This window comes from Nannospalax galili, unplaced genomic scaffold, assembly GCF_000622305.1.
Source record: "Nannospalax galili isolate Female #2095 unplaced genomic scaffold, S.galili_v1.0 scaffold85, whole genome shotgun sequence".
NCBI lineage: Eukaryota > Metazoa > Chordata > Mammalia > Rodentia > Spalacidae > Nannospalax > Nannospalax galili.
Genome location: NW_008358866.1, coordinates 3,575,103 through 3,588,800, shown reverse-complemented (window position 1 = coordinate 3,588,800; position 13,698 = coordinate 3,575,103). Strand labels below are relative to the sequence as shown.

The following is a 13,698-nucleotide window of genomic DNA, read 5'->3' as shown; positions in this document are numbered from 1 at the left end:
GAGTCCCAAGGATATTTTGACTTTTAGCCATGAAGCTGGGTATGTTTCTTTGGGGTCTTTTTACCCTAAATGCCTAGCCAATTCCTACCTCCTATTCTTATCATGCCATCCTCTGAAGGGGTTACCCAAATTGCCAATAGGCAATAGGGATGCTGACCGCTCTGGTTTCTTCCATGCTGAACAGGGATGCAGGGTGAGGGAATTGGAGTACCCCTTCAGTGGGTTTATCTAAAAGACTCCCAAACTGCATAACTCTTGTCTCCAAGGGGAGAAGAAAGTCCTTGAATCGTGATTGAGTGATGTGAAGAAGAAGTAAAGGCAAGAGTAATTAGCATTACAAGTTCTAGACAGGGAACTAGAAAAAAGTCAGAACAGGGCATTTTTCAAATGTTCATATGAGAGTCCACAGGAGTTTCTTGACAAGGGCTTTCAAAAGCATCCCTCTATTGGGTTCTTCTTCATTTCTCTTTTGTCTTCCAAGGCTGGACTAGTTGGCTAAAAGAGTGGCTGGAAATACTGGCTGAATATTCAGGTGAGGGTTCAGTGACCCTGCGTGGCACTCCTTTAATGAATGAGTACACCCATCAACAAGCCCAATTGTGACGGTGTTTAGCAATCATACTCAGCTGAAGTAGTGATGATGATGATTATTTTGTGCATAAGGGACTGCTGTATATCATCATCTTATTAAAAGGACTTGGAATTTAAAAGGATTTGGTGCTAGGAGCCACATATGAGGGAGAACATTCATCGTTTACTTTTCTGAGTCTGTGTTACTTCACTTAGTATAACGGTTTCTAGATCCATCCATTTACCTGCAAGTTTCATTATTTTATCTTTCTTTACTGCTGAATAGAATGCCATTGTGTAAATATACCACATTTTTTTAACCACTCATCAGTTAAGGGACACTTAGATTTCTTCCATGTCTTAGCTATTGTGAAAAGAGCAGCAACAAACATGGTTGTACAAGTGTCTCTACAATAGGATGGGTCCTTTGGGTATATGCCAAGGAGTGGTATAACTGGGTCATATGGTGGGTTCATTTTTAATTTTTTAACAGTTCTCCACATTGTTTTCCATAAAGGCTGCACAAGTTTTCAATCCCACCAGCAGTGAATGAGCGTTCCCCTTCTCCACATCCTCACCAGCATTTGGTATCATTTGTTCTCTTGATCCTAGCTAGTCTGATTGGGGTACGAGTTCATGTAGTGACTAGAGCTTCATCCAGTGTTGATTTTGAGCCCAGTATGTGGTCAATTTTTTAAAAAGTTCCATGAGGTGCTGAGTAGAAAGTGTATTCTTTGGTGTTTGTGTAGAATAATCGAAAGATGTCTGTTAGGTCCATTTGATGCATGGTATCATTTAATTCAGATGGCTCTCTGTTTATTCTTTGTCCAGCTGACCTATCTAATGGAGACAGTGGGGTATTGAAGTCCCTTACTATTACTGAGTTGGAGTTAATCTGTGTCTTAAAGTCCCATAGTGTTGTTTTTATGAATTTGGGTGCACCAAAATTTGGTGCATATATGTTAAAGATTGTAATATCTTCTTGATTACATGTCCCTTTGATCAGAATGAAGTAGTCCTCCTTATCTCTTCTGATTAGTTTTACTCTGAAGTCTATTTTGTCAGATATTAAAATTGCAACCCCTCCTTATTTCTTAGTGCCATTTACTTGGAATATTCTTTTCCATCCTATTACCTTAAGGTAGTGCCTGTCCTTGAAGGTGAGATGGGTTTCTTGCAGACAGCAAAGAGATGGATTTTGTTTCTTCATTCAGTTAGCCTGTGTCTTTTGACTGGGGAGTTCAGTCCATTGATATTTAAGGTTATTATTGAAAGGTGTGTATTGGTTGCTGTCATTTTGATTGCTGTTTGTGTTCTCTAATTTTGTGTTTCCTAGATTATATTTTTGTTTATTTATTTTCTTTTGTTGCCCCAAGGAATAGTTGTCCAGCTGTCCTGGAACTCACTATGTAGACCAGACTGGCCTGGAACTCACAGAGATCCACTTGTCTCTGCCTCCCAAGTGCTGGGATTAAAGGCATGTGCCACCACGCCCAGCTATAATAGACATTTTTGCTGGATATAGTATTCTGGAATGACATCTATTGTCATGTAGAACTGGAAATACCTCTGTCCAGGATCTTCTGGCTTTCATAGTTTGCATTGATAAGTCAGCTGTAATTCTGATGCGCTTTCCTTTGTATGTGATTTGTTTTTCTTTAGCTGCTTTCAGTATTCACTCTTTGTTCTGCACGTTTAGTGTTTTTATTATGATGTACCATGGAGAGTTTCTTTTCTGTCCTGTCTATTTGGTGTTCTATATGCTTCTTGTATTTTTATGGGCATGTCTTTCTTTCATTTGGAGAAATTTTCTTTTATAATACTGTTGAAGATCTGGTCCATTGGTCAACACCATTAACCTGAAATTCTTCTCCTTCCTCTATTCCTATGATCCATAGATTTGGTCTTTTCATGGTGTCCCACATCTCTTGCATATTCCATTCCTATGTATTTTTATATTCTCCATACTCTTTGCTTGAGTGTTCCAATTCTTCAACTTTATCCTCCAGTGTTTATATTCTGTTTTCCATTTCATTCATTCTAGAGATGAGGCTTTCCCCTGTTGTTTCAAGTTGACTTATTGAGTTTTGCACTTTCTTCTTCATTTCTGCCTGAGTTTTCTTCAATGTTTCTATCTCTTTTGTGAATTCATTCAGAAGTTTATCCCTACCTTCTTTCAGCTCTTTGTTTGTTCATATGTTCTTTAAATTCATTGATTTCCTTGATCATGTTTATGACTGTTCTTTTAAATTCAGTGTCCTGGGTTATCTCTAGGGGCTTCTCCTTGTAGAACTCTTCTACAGGATTGGTGGGCTTTGCTGAGGACATAGTGTTTTGGCTTTCCATTTTATTATTCTTTTGTTGTGGTTTAGGCATGTGAATTTCTTTTGTTGTTTATGATTCTGATATGAGCATTAAGTTGAAGTATGCTTCTGTTTGTATTATCTGGGTGCCTAGGTCCTTTCTTCATTGGTTATGTAAAGCTGGTTGGTATAGGGTTCAGGTTCTTTCAGGTTTGTTTTGGAGGGAACTGATGGCTTCAGATTAGCTATATTCAGGGGTATCCACAGAAGCCCAATTCAGGTTCCAGTCAGTATACTCAGGCTTCCTTCACCACGTGGAGGCTAGATCCAGGGTCTCTCAGGAAGTCCTGTGTCTTGTCAACCCTATGCCAGAGAGAGGCCAGAGGGGGCCAGAACTCGGCACTCTCTGGCAAACTGCTGAGCTCCCAGCCTTAGCCTACCAAAGCCGAATCTTCCCTGGGGCCTTGGGAGGGGCTTCATAAAATCCCAGGTAGGGGGATGGTATGGCACAATTAGGGGAAGCTCACCACCGCATGGAGGCAGGACCTGGGGGCTGTCAGGCTGTCCCCTGGGTTCTCAGATCTTCTGGTAGCTGGAGGCCAGAGGGAGGCCAGAATCCAGCACTCTCTCCTATCCAGTAAATTTTCATCCTGAATTTAGATCTTCAGATAGCTCTGGCAATTTTAAGCCATTTTCTAAAGCTGTGTTTTTGAAACTACATAGTCAGCTCAGGGATTATCAATAATACCTGGTTAATTTCTGAATTACCAACAAATGGTCACCTAGTAATAGCATATGGGGCATGAGAAAGCACCATCTTTATGAAAGCTTAACTAGTACCCAAAGCAATAACTAACTGCAGGATCCCAGTAGCCACCCTTTAAGTAAGCCAAGGAATATATTTAAATTGATTATTGCAGCACGTGGGCATAACAATAGCCATGGTCACATGATTTACCAGAACCAGGGCTGCCCATATATGGCATAGTCGGTGTATCCCTGTCTGATTGGTCCCGGAACCAGGGCTGCCCATATATGGCATAGTTGTTGCATCATTGTCTGACTGGTCCAAGAACCCTACATAAGCTTGTAAATTCCTCAATAAAATAGACCTGCATCACTGAACCTGGTCTCCTGTGCCTGAATGTGGCTCTGCTGACACAGTCTCCTCACCAGCCCTGGGGTCCAGGATCAGGCGGCAGTGGCGAGGACCGTGTTGGTGGACCAGACGGACAGCCACACCTGGGGTCCCTTAAGACTTTTTAAGTGATTGGGAGTCAACACTGTTGTGATGACAATTAAAGACATTTCCTTTTTCAAAAAAGAAAACAAGCCTCCTCAACCATGAACAGTTGATACCCCCTGAGAGTAAAAGGATGGAAAAAGGTATACCAAGCAAATGGAACCAAGAAACAAACATTTGTAGCTATTCTAGTATCTGACACAGTAGACTCCAAACCAAAACTAATCAAAAGCAGTAAGGAAGGCCACTTCATACTCATTAAAGGGAATATCCACCAAGAGGATATCATAATTATAAACATTTATACAACACAGGTGCACCCAACTTCATAAAAGAAACACTGTTATCAACATAGTGATTGTGGCTGACAACAATATCCCACTCTCACCAGTAGACAGATCATAGAGACAAAAGCAAAACAGAGAAACCCTAGAATTAAATGACATCATAAATCAAACAGACCTGACACATATCTATAAAATATTCCACCAAAACACTAAAGAAAAACACGTTCTTCTCAACAGCCCATGGAACTTTCTCCAAAATCAACCATATATTAGGACACAAAGCAAGTCTCAAGAAATAAAGGGAAACTGTAATGGCATCCTGTATTCTATATAACCACAAAGGAATAAAGCTGGATGTCAGCAACAGAAACTCCAGAAAGTACATAAACTCATGGAAACTGAACAATACAGCATTAAATGAAAATGTCATCAAAGGAGGTATCAAATGAAATTAAAAAATTCCTATAATTGGGGACTGGAGAGATGGCTCAGTGGTTAATAACACTGGTTCTTCTTGCAGAAGACCTGGGTTTGAATCCCAGCACCCACATGGCAGATAACAACTGTCCATAACTCCAGTTCCAGGTGATCTGATGGCCTCTTCTGTCCTCCGTGGGCATTGCACGACATGGGTGCACTTACCTACATGCAGGCAATACACGTATACACATAAAAATAATAAATATATTTTTTTAAATTCCTATAATTGAATGAAAGAAAACACAGCATATCAAAATCTGTGAGACACAATGAAGGCAGTCCCAAGAGAAAGCACTAAGTGCCTGTATCAGTCACTTTTCTGTTGCTGTTATAGAAACACTGACCAAAGCAACTTATAGAAGGAAGAATTTATTTGAGCTTACAGTTCCAGGTGAATTACAGTCCATCATGGTGGGTAGGCATGGTGACAGGAGATGGCAGGAGCAAAAGCAGAGCACTCACATCCTCAAGCAGGCACAGGAAATGGAGCATGACTCAAGATCCAGCAAGGCTGAAGAACTCTCTAAGCCTGTCCCCAGTGACATGCTTCCTCCAGGATGGTCACACGTTCTAAGACCTCCCAAAGCAGAGCCACCAACTGGGGACAAAAATGTTCAAATAAAAGGAGCCTATGGGCAACATTTTCATTCAAAACACCACTCTCTGGTCCCCATAGGCTCATGACCACATAAAATGTAAAATGCATTTAGTCTAACCTTAAAAGTCCCCATAGTATTTTACCAGTCAATACTAAGTCCACAGTCCAAAGTATCTTCTGAGATGCAGGGCAATCTGAGTCTTAACTGTAAGCCCCTGTAAAATCAAAAGACAAATTGCATACTCCCAACATAGAATGGAACTGAATGCACAGTTCCATTCCAAAAGGCAGAAATAGAGGCATAGTGAGGAAATACTGGACCAAAACAAGACCAAAAACCAGCAGAACAAATACCAAATCCAGTAACGCCAAGTCTGACTTCTGGGATGTTATTTCCAAATGGCTTAGATGGCTCAGCCTCTCCAGCTTTACTGTGTGAAACATGCATCTCTTTCTTAGACTGTTACTACTCCCTATATGCAGCTCTTTTTGGCAGATGTCTCACAGCTCTGGCATCACGAACATCTTCTTGCAGTCTCCACTGCCAACCAGGTTTCAGCTTCACAGCTTCATGCAATGGCCTATTAGGGCTTTCTTTATGAAGAAGAACTCCTGCTGCACGCTGTCTGGCCTTGACGGCTCTCTGAAACTGCAGAGGAAGAACCAATGACCCTTTCACTCCTGCATCTTTCATGCCTCTAAAGCCAGCACCAGGTGAAGGACACTGCCAAGTTTGGCTCTTAAGTTTGGGATGGATCCCAGCCTGCTTTGTCCATTTTAGAAGTTTTTTCTTTAGTGGTTTCCTTTCACAGGTTGGAGGCTTATATGGGTGTGGTCTTGGAGATATTTCAAATAAATAGCTTAATGATTCACCTGAAAGACTTGGAAAAAAATAATAAACACCCAAAAAGAACAGATGGGAAGAGATATCAAAATTAGGGCTGAAATTAATGAAATAGAAATGAAAAGAACAATACAATGAAACAAAGTTGGTTCTTTGAAAAGGTTAACAAGATTGACAAGCTATTATTTCGCCAGTTTAACCAAAGAAAGAGATGAAAAAGGAACCATTACAAGAAGCATTGAGGAAATTCAGAGAATCATAAGGACATACTTATAAAAATCTATATTCCACTAAACTGGAAAATCTGAAAGAATTATTTTGCTTTGTTTGTTTTCTTTTTTTAAAGTAGGGTCTCACTATCATTGGCTAAAAATCTAAAAGACGTGGATGAATTTATATATATATATGTATACAGTTTACCAAAGCTGAATAAAAATGGCATAATTTAAATATACCTACAACAACCAATGAGACAGAAGTAATTTTAAATCTCTCAACTAAAAAAAGCCAAGGGTTAGATGGATTTGGTACAGATTTCTACCAGACCTTCAAAGAAGAACCAATACCAATATTCCTCAAATTTTATTTTGTGAAAGAGAAAAAGAAGGAACACTCCCAAATTCATTTTATGAAGTCAGTATTACCCTGATACCCCAAACAGACAAAAACCCATCAAAAAAATTATAGCTAATATCCCTGATGAACAAAAGTGAAAATTTTTTATTTTTATTTTATGTGTGTGAATGTTTTTCCTGTATTTACGAAAGTAAAACATGCATACAATGCCTGTGGAGGCCAGAAGAAAGCATTGGATGCCCTGGAACTGGAGTGTGTGCTGAGAACTGAACCTGGGGCCTCTGCAGCAGCAGTCAGTGCTGAGCCATCCCTCCAGCCCCAGATACACAAATTCTTAATAAGGCCAGGCATGGTGATGGCAATCCTTTAATCTCAACACTTGGGAGGCAGAGGCTAGCCTGGGATGGCCTGAGTTCCAGGCCAGCTGGGGCTACATGGAGACCCTGTCTCAAAACAAGACAAAACAAAACAACAAGAAAAACCCAAACCAAAAACAAACAAACAAACAAACAAAAACCTTAAAAATACTTACACATGAAATTAAGCCCACATCAAAAAGATCATCTATCATGGTCAGTTAGACTTCATACCAGAGATGCAGGGATAGTTCAATATACCAAAAATCAATACATATAATCCACCATATAAACAGACTCAAGGACAGAGACCACATGATTGTCTCATTAGATGCAGAAAAGGCTTTTGACAAAATTCAACATCACTTCATGATAACTCATGGAGAATATAAGGATATAGAGGATACATCTCAGCATAGTAAAGAAAATATACAGCAAACCCACAGTCCACATCATACTAAACAAGAGAAAAACTTAAAGCATTTTCACTAAAATCAGGAATGAGAAAAGGATATCCACTGTCTCCCTGTTCAATATGGTGCTTGACATTTAAGCTGAAGCAGTAAGACAAATGAAGGAGATAAATGGAATACAAATTGGAAAGGAAGAAGTCAAAGTATCCTTATTCACAGATGATATGATTCTATACATAAAATGCCTTAAAGACCCCATCAGAAAACTACTTGAGCTGATAAACACATTCATCAAAGTAGCAGGACACAAAATTAACACATAAAATCAGAATCAGGAGCATTCCTATAGAACAACATATTGACACCCTCAAAAACCATATAATATCTTGAAATAAATCTGACCAAAGAAGTAAAAGACCTGTAAAATAAATTTTAAGAAACTGAAGACTATACCAGAAGATGGAAAGACCTCCCATGCTCATGGATAAGTAGGATTAATAGTATGAAAATGGTCATCCTACCAAAAGTAATCTATAGATTCAATGCAAGCCCCATCAAAATCCCAACACAATCCTTCACAGAAAATTGAAAAAAAAATCTAAAATTTCATATGAAAACACAAGGCAACAAGATAGCCAAAACAATTCTGAATAAAAGAAGAAGAACTGGAGGTATCACTATCCTTGATTTCAAATTACCCTACAGCATGGTACTGGCATAAAAACAGACACACTGATCAATGGAATAGCAGTGAGGATCCTGATTCAAGTCTATGTATTTACAACCACCTGATTTTTGACAATGAGGCCAAAAATAAACATTGTAGGAAAAACAGCATCATCAACCATTGGTGCTGGTCAAACTGGATAGTTACATGTAGAACAATGAAACTAGATTCCTATCTCTCACCCTGCACAAAACTCAAATCCAGATGGATCAATAACCCAAACATAAGACCTGATACCCTGAATCTAATAAAGGATGATAAAGTAGAGAACACACTGAAACTTACTGAACTGAACAGAACTCAGATAGCACAGGAATTAAGGTCAACTAATGACAAGTAGGACCTCATGAAAACTAAAAAGATTCTATACAGCAAAGAACACCATCAATATCAAACCCTCTGACAGAGGGTTAGTAGCTAGACTAAACAAAGAACAAAAATTATGTAAAATGTATGAATCACTTCAGAATTTCCCATTCAATATTTCATAGGATAAGTAACTAAAACCATAGAAATCAAACTGTTGGATATGGAGGATAAATTTAATGTAAAACACAGCAAATTCTAGAACATTTTCTTATTCTTGAATTTTTCTAAAATTGAGAACTCATATTATCTTTTAGCAATAGTTTAATAATTTAGTTTTATTTTACACTTTCCCTTATACTAAAATATTTTACCAATCAATATTTTTTTGGAATAGAACTTTTATTATTATAAATTAAATACTGTAGTGTTAACTCTTATATGTGCATTTCCAAAGACTTCATTTTATCTTTTTCAATTGGTATTTTAAATTTACCAATATTTATTACTTTAAATTTTTACCAAATACTTTTAATCTCATTTCAAATATCACATTTGTAACTTTTTAAAATTTATTTTTAAGAATTGCTTTATTTTTAATTATGTGTATATGCATGTGTCTGTGTGTGGTTACATGTATGTGAGTATAGGAAACTATGGAGGCCAGAGGAGGTTGTTGGATCTCTGAAGCAGCTGAGTGGTAGGAACTGAAGTTAAACAATTTTCCACTTTGAAAAATTAATTTCAATTTTTAAATTTTTATTTTTACCTTAGATTCTAATTCTCACTCTATCACTTTCCCAATTCTAGCTGTCTCTCAACACCTAAATCCTTGAATCACAAAACTTTTCAAAACATTTTCTTTCAGTTGTTTCTTAAGGTACTTTCCACCTCAACAAAAAGATCACATGAAATTCTTTAATTCTTTGGAGGCAGTAATGTACTCCAAGAATTTGTACTTTAGCTCCACACCCTTTCTCCACCCAGAGTTATCCTTGGATATCCACAGAATAATGCCTTCAAAGTTGCCTGGCTTAGCTCCTCCCCCTGTAGAGGGGTAAACACTAACACTATTTTTAAAGGATATCATTTCTCTTTATCTGCAAAGTCTGACAGAACAAACCCACTTGATTCAGATAGTCTCAAGATCCTAAAAGGATTGAAGATCATTTCTCCCTCTGTAAACGCATACCTCAGGAAGCACCTAAATAAAAGGTAAAGTACCATTGCTCTCTCTAATAATTTACTTATGTTTTACAAACCTACTCTTCCAAGCATATTTGTTTGGCCAGAGGTTAGCATTCAAATTTACTTGTAACTAAAAAGTTTCTCGGTTTATTTAGGTAAAAATCGTAAATTAAGTAGTAAAAAGAGAAATCTTTTAGTTTTTCATATTTTTTAGCTACTAAGATGAGAATTCTGAAATTTTTCTGCACTTGTTTCCCTTTATATGAATTATGAAGACATTGCATTCACATTTAAGAACTTCCATTAGGACAAATGTCTTTCTGTGTATATATACATACATATATATAAGATGCACTAAACTACACAACTGTATGAATACGATATGTTTATATATCATTCCAAGACTTTTTATTTCAGAGCCTTTTGTTTCTAAAGCCAAAACATTTCCTTTTTTATCAAAGAGCATGGCCAACACCTAAAACAGAGCTAAAAATGATTCCTTTAAATATTTAAACTATTTGTTTTTAAAACAATCAACTCAAAAATTATCTTACCACACTCAATCACTTCAACTTACAAGCTGGACTAACAATTTAAGAAAGATTACTAATGTTTTAGTTCCTATTTAGAAAAGATGAAATATTATAATAGCCTAAGAAATAAATATTTTGTAAGCTTGGTCTTAATTTAGGATTTTAGGTCTTGCACACTAGACTCTGATACTATGCTCTAGTTTTATTTCCAAAGCATTAGTAACTTCAATATTTCTCTTTCATAACTGAGCTTATTTGCAAGTGACAACTATTTCATTTTATCAGGTTTATTTCAAAGGTAAAAGACTTTATCATCTCACTATCCAGCTTTAGAAATATGACAAGAGTATCAAGTTGTTAAAAAAAAGAACTCAATAAATATGTATGTGATTTACCTTATGAAAATACTTTCACAGATGAGAATTATTTCTTCCTGGTCAAATTTATTGCCATGATAATTTTTCTACATCTCACAAATTAAAAGTTTGCTATTTTATTTATTACATATAAAGGTAAAGGCCTGAAGGAAAAGATACTGTAATTTGTACCAATTACTTAGCCCAGAATGTGGTAACAAATGCTTGGGTTTTTTTTCAAAAACCAGAAAGTTAAACACTACATCGGGACATGGAAATTGAGATTCCAGATGCATGAGTTCTTTGTGCCTAATTTTTGAAATCAAAACTGATTGCTAGCTGTCATTCTGTCTCATTTCCCAGAAATAAGAATAATGTTAAATGAATGGTCACTTAGAAGTATCTAAATGAGTACTGTCCAATAGAACTTTCTATAAGAAAATGTTCTAAATCTTTGTATTGACCCACCTGCCAAATGTGGTTACTAATTACCTGAAATGAGATACAGCAACTGAACAACTAAATTTGGAATTTTATATAATCCTAATTAATTTTAGTTTATATGGTAGCTTGTGGTTTGTGTCACTGTATAGCATATGGATTGGATAATGAAATAATTAAATGTTTTCATTTGCAAATGCTTTTGACACAGAGGAAAATAATTTGTCAATAGCAACAAATACAGATCACTAGACCAGAACTAAATCCTAATGACTGCTGTATTAGTATGAACCTTTTAACTACCAACATAAAAAATTAATAAGGTACTAATTTTATTACAGCACAGAGTAAGCCATCCCTTAAGTCTATATAATCCAAGAAATACAGTATCTATAAAGACTGTACTAAAAAATTCAACATCATCAATTATATACATGATTGAAAGAAACAATAGCTCCATTTATATTCTTCACAAGGAAAGACGTAAGTAAACACTGTGTTGGAGAAAGAGACAAGATGCTATAGAACTTTCTTTGAATTTGTCAGAGAAAAGTGAGTGGGGAGACTAATGCAATGTGAAATGCAATGAAAGAGTGATAATCAAAATAGTTTTAAAAAAGACATTCCAGGCACCATAAAAACCAATAAGGCAGATGTGTATTTAGTTGGCAAATTACATTTTCCAAAAAAGACAGTGGATTTATCTGAGTATCATGAAAATCAAACGAAATAAAAGTTGGGCACTTCAGACTACATGAGTTTTCATTCTGATTTTTAAATATCTAATAAATATTAGAAAATTAAAAGGACTTTTAAACCTGGTTGTTTTGAAGTCTCTCAAAGCTGTAGAGATATATTCAGATAAATGTTTTTCCATGAGGGCTACTCTGATCCAGGCTCTACCCTATAAGGAAGAAGAAAGAATCAACAATGAACAAAATTAAGTATTTTGTCGACTATTGTGTAATATATTTATGTATATATATATATAAACAAGAAACAAGTAATTCTAAATAAAGAATAGCTAAGAAAAATATATAAGTATATAAAATAGGTACCCTTTGATTATACAGTGAATATATTTTGTTTTTCAGAATGTATATGCACCAGGGGTAGTAGTGCATGCCTTTAGTCCCAGCACTCGGGAGGCAGAGGCAAGCAGATCTCTGTGAATTTGAGGCCAGTTTGGTATACACAGAGAGTTCCAGCCAGCTGGGACTACAGGGAGACCCTGTCAAAAAGACAAAAGAGAAATGCATACAACATATCAAACTAATGCTCTCTCCTCTGATAAGACTAAATATTTATGAGTCACTTGGGTTAGAGATGTATTTTGAATTGTATAATACATATATATGAAACTCTGCTTCAATACCCCAAGACAATATGTTAATTAAAATGAGTTCCCCCATAAAACATAGAGCAGAGTCCTCTCTCAGTAGACACTCTAACACCACTTGTTTAAGAAAATTTCCTTCCTTCAGAGGGGTGTTTTTATACTATTGACAACAAAATTTAATGCATAAATAATCACAAACCTAAATCATGAGCTATTGAATTCAGAGTCCCTTCATGAGGATTTTAAAATCTGTTACCAAATATGTAAGTAGAAAAAACAAAACAATAATAAAAACTCCAGGGGCTAGGGGTATAGCTCAGTGATAAGAGCACTTGCTCAGGATGCTCCAGGTTCTGGGTTCAACTTCCAGCAACACACACACACACACACACACACACACACACACACACACACACACACCAACACCCCCCAACAGAATTTAGCATATTCTAGTACAGAATCACTGAAACAATTCTTACTTGTGAATAATTTAGTTTTGCTGAAAGTGTTAACACCTTTCAATAGGTGAGGTTAGCTAGACCTTGTTTTAATTTTTTGATTTCTTTATTATTTTGTGTTAGTGTTTTGCCTACATGTCCATAAATGCAATGCCCATGGAGACCACAAGAGGGTGTCAGATCCCCTGAAACTGGAGTTATGAGTGGTTATTAGCTGCCAGTGGATGCTGGGAATTGAACCTAGGTACTTTGCAAGAGCAGTCAGTGCCTTTAACTGCTTAGCCATTCCACCAGCTCCCAGTTAGACTTTTTAATACCCCCAAGTATTTCTTATGGGCGTGTATATGTGTGTTGTTTGCATGTGTGTGTGTGTGTGTGTGTGTGTGTGTGTGTGTGTGTGTGAAGTGGCAGTGGCCTGTGTGTGCATGCATAGAAGTCAGAGGTGGGCTTTGTCGCAATCTGTCTTTATCATTCTCCATCCTATTTTTTGAGACAAGGTCTCTCATTGAACCTGGAATTCACTGTGTTTTTTGGCTAAAGTAGTTGACCTGTAAGCCCCTGAGATCCACCTGTCTTTGCCCTCTGCCTCTCACTCACCCAGAGCTGGAGTTATAGACTCAGGTTATCACACCTGGGTTTTTTTGTGTGGTTGTTGGGGGATTAGAATTCAGGTCCTCATC

General features: G+C 36.9%; 1 protein-coding gene across 2 annotated transcripts in view; it reads right to left on the bottom strand.

Moving 5' to 3' along the window:
• Rundc3b (RUN domain containing 3B) overlaps nucleotides 1-13,698 on the bottom strand; it is a 166,656-nt gene that overhangs the window by 83,378 nt on the left and 69,580 nt on the right. For both annotated transcript variants that reach the window (XM_008822489.3, XM_008822490.3), the window contains exon 4: nucleotides 12,040-12,125. In XM_008822489.3, the coding sequence (XP_008820711.1) occupies nucleotides 12,040-12,125 (86 nt within the window). The remainder of the gene's footprint in view (nucleotides 1-12,039; nucleotides 12,126-13,698) is intronic.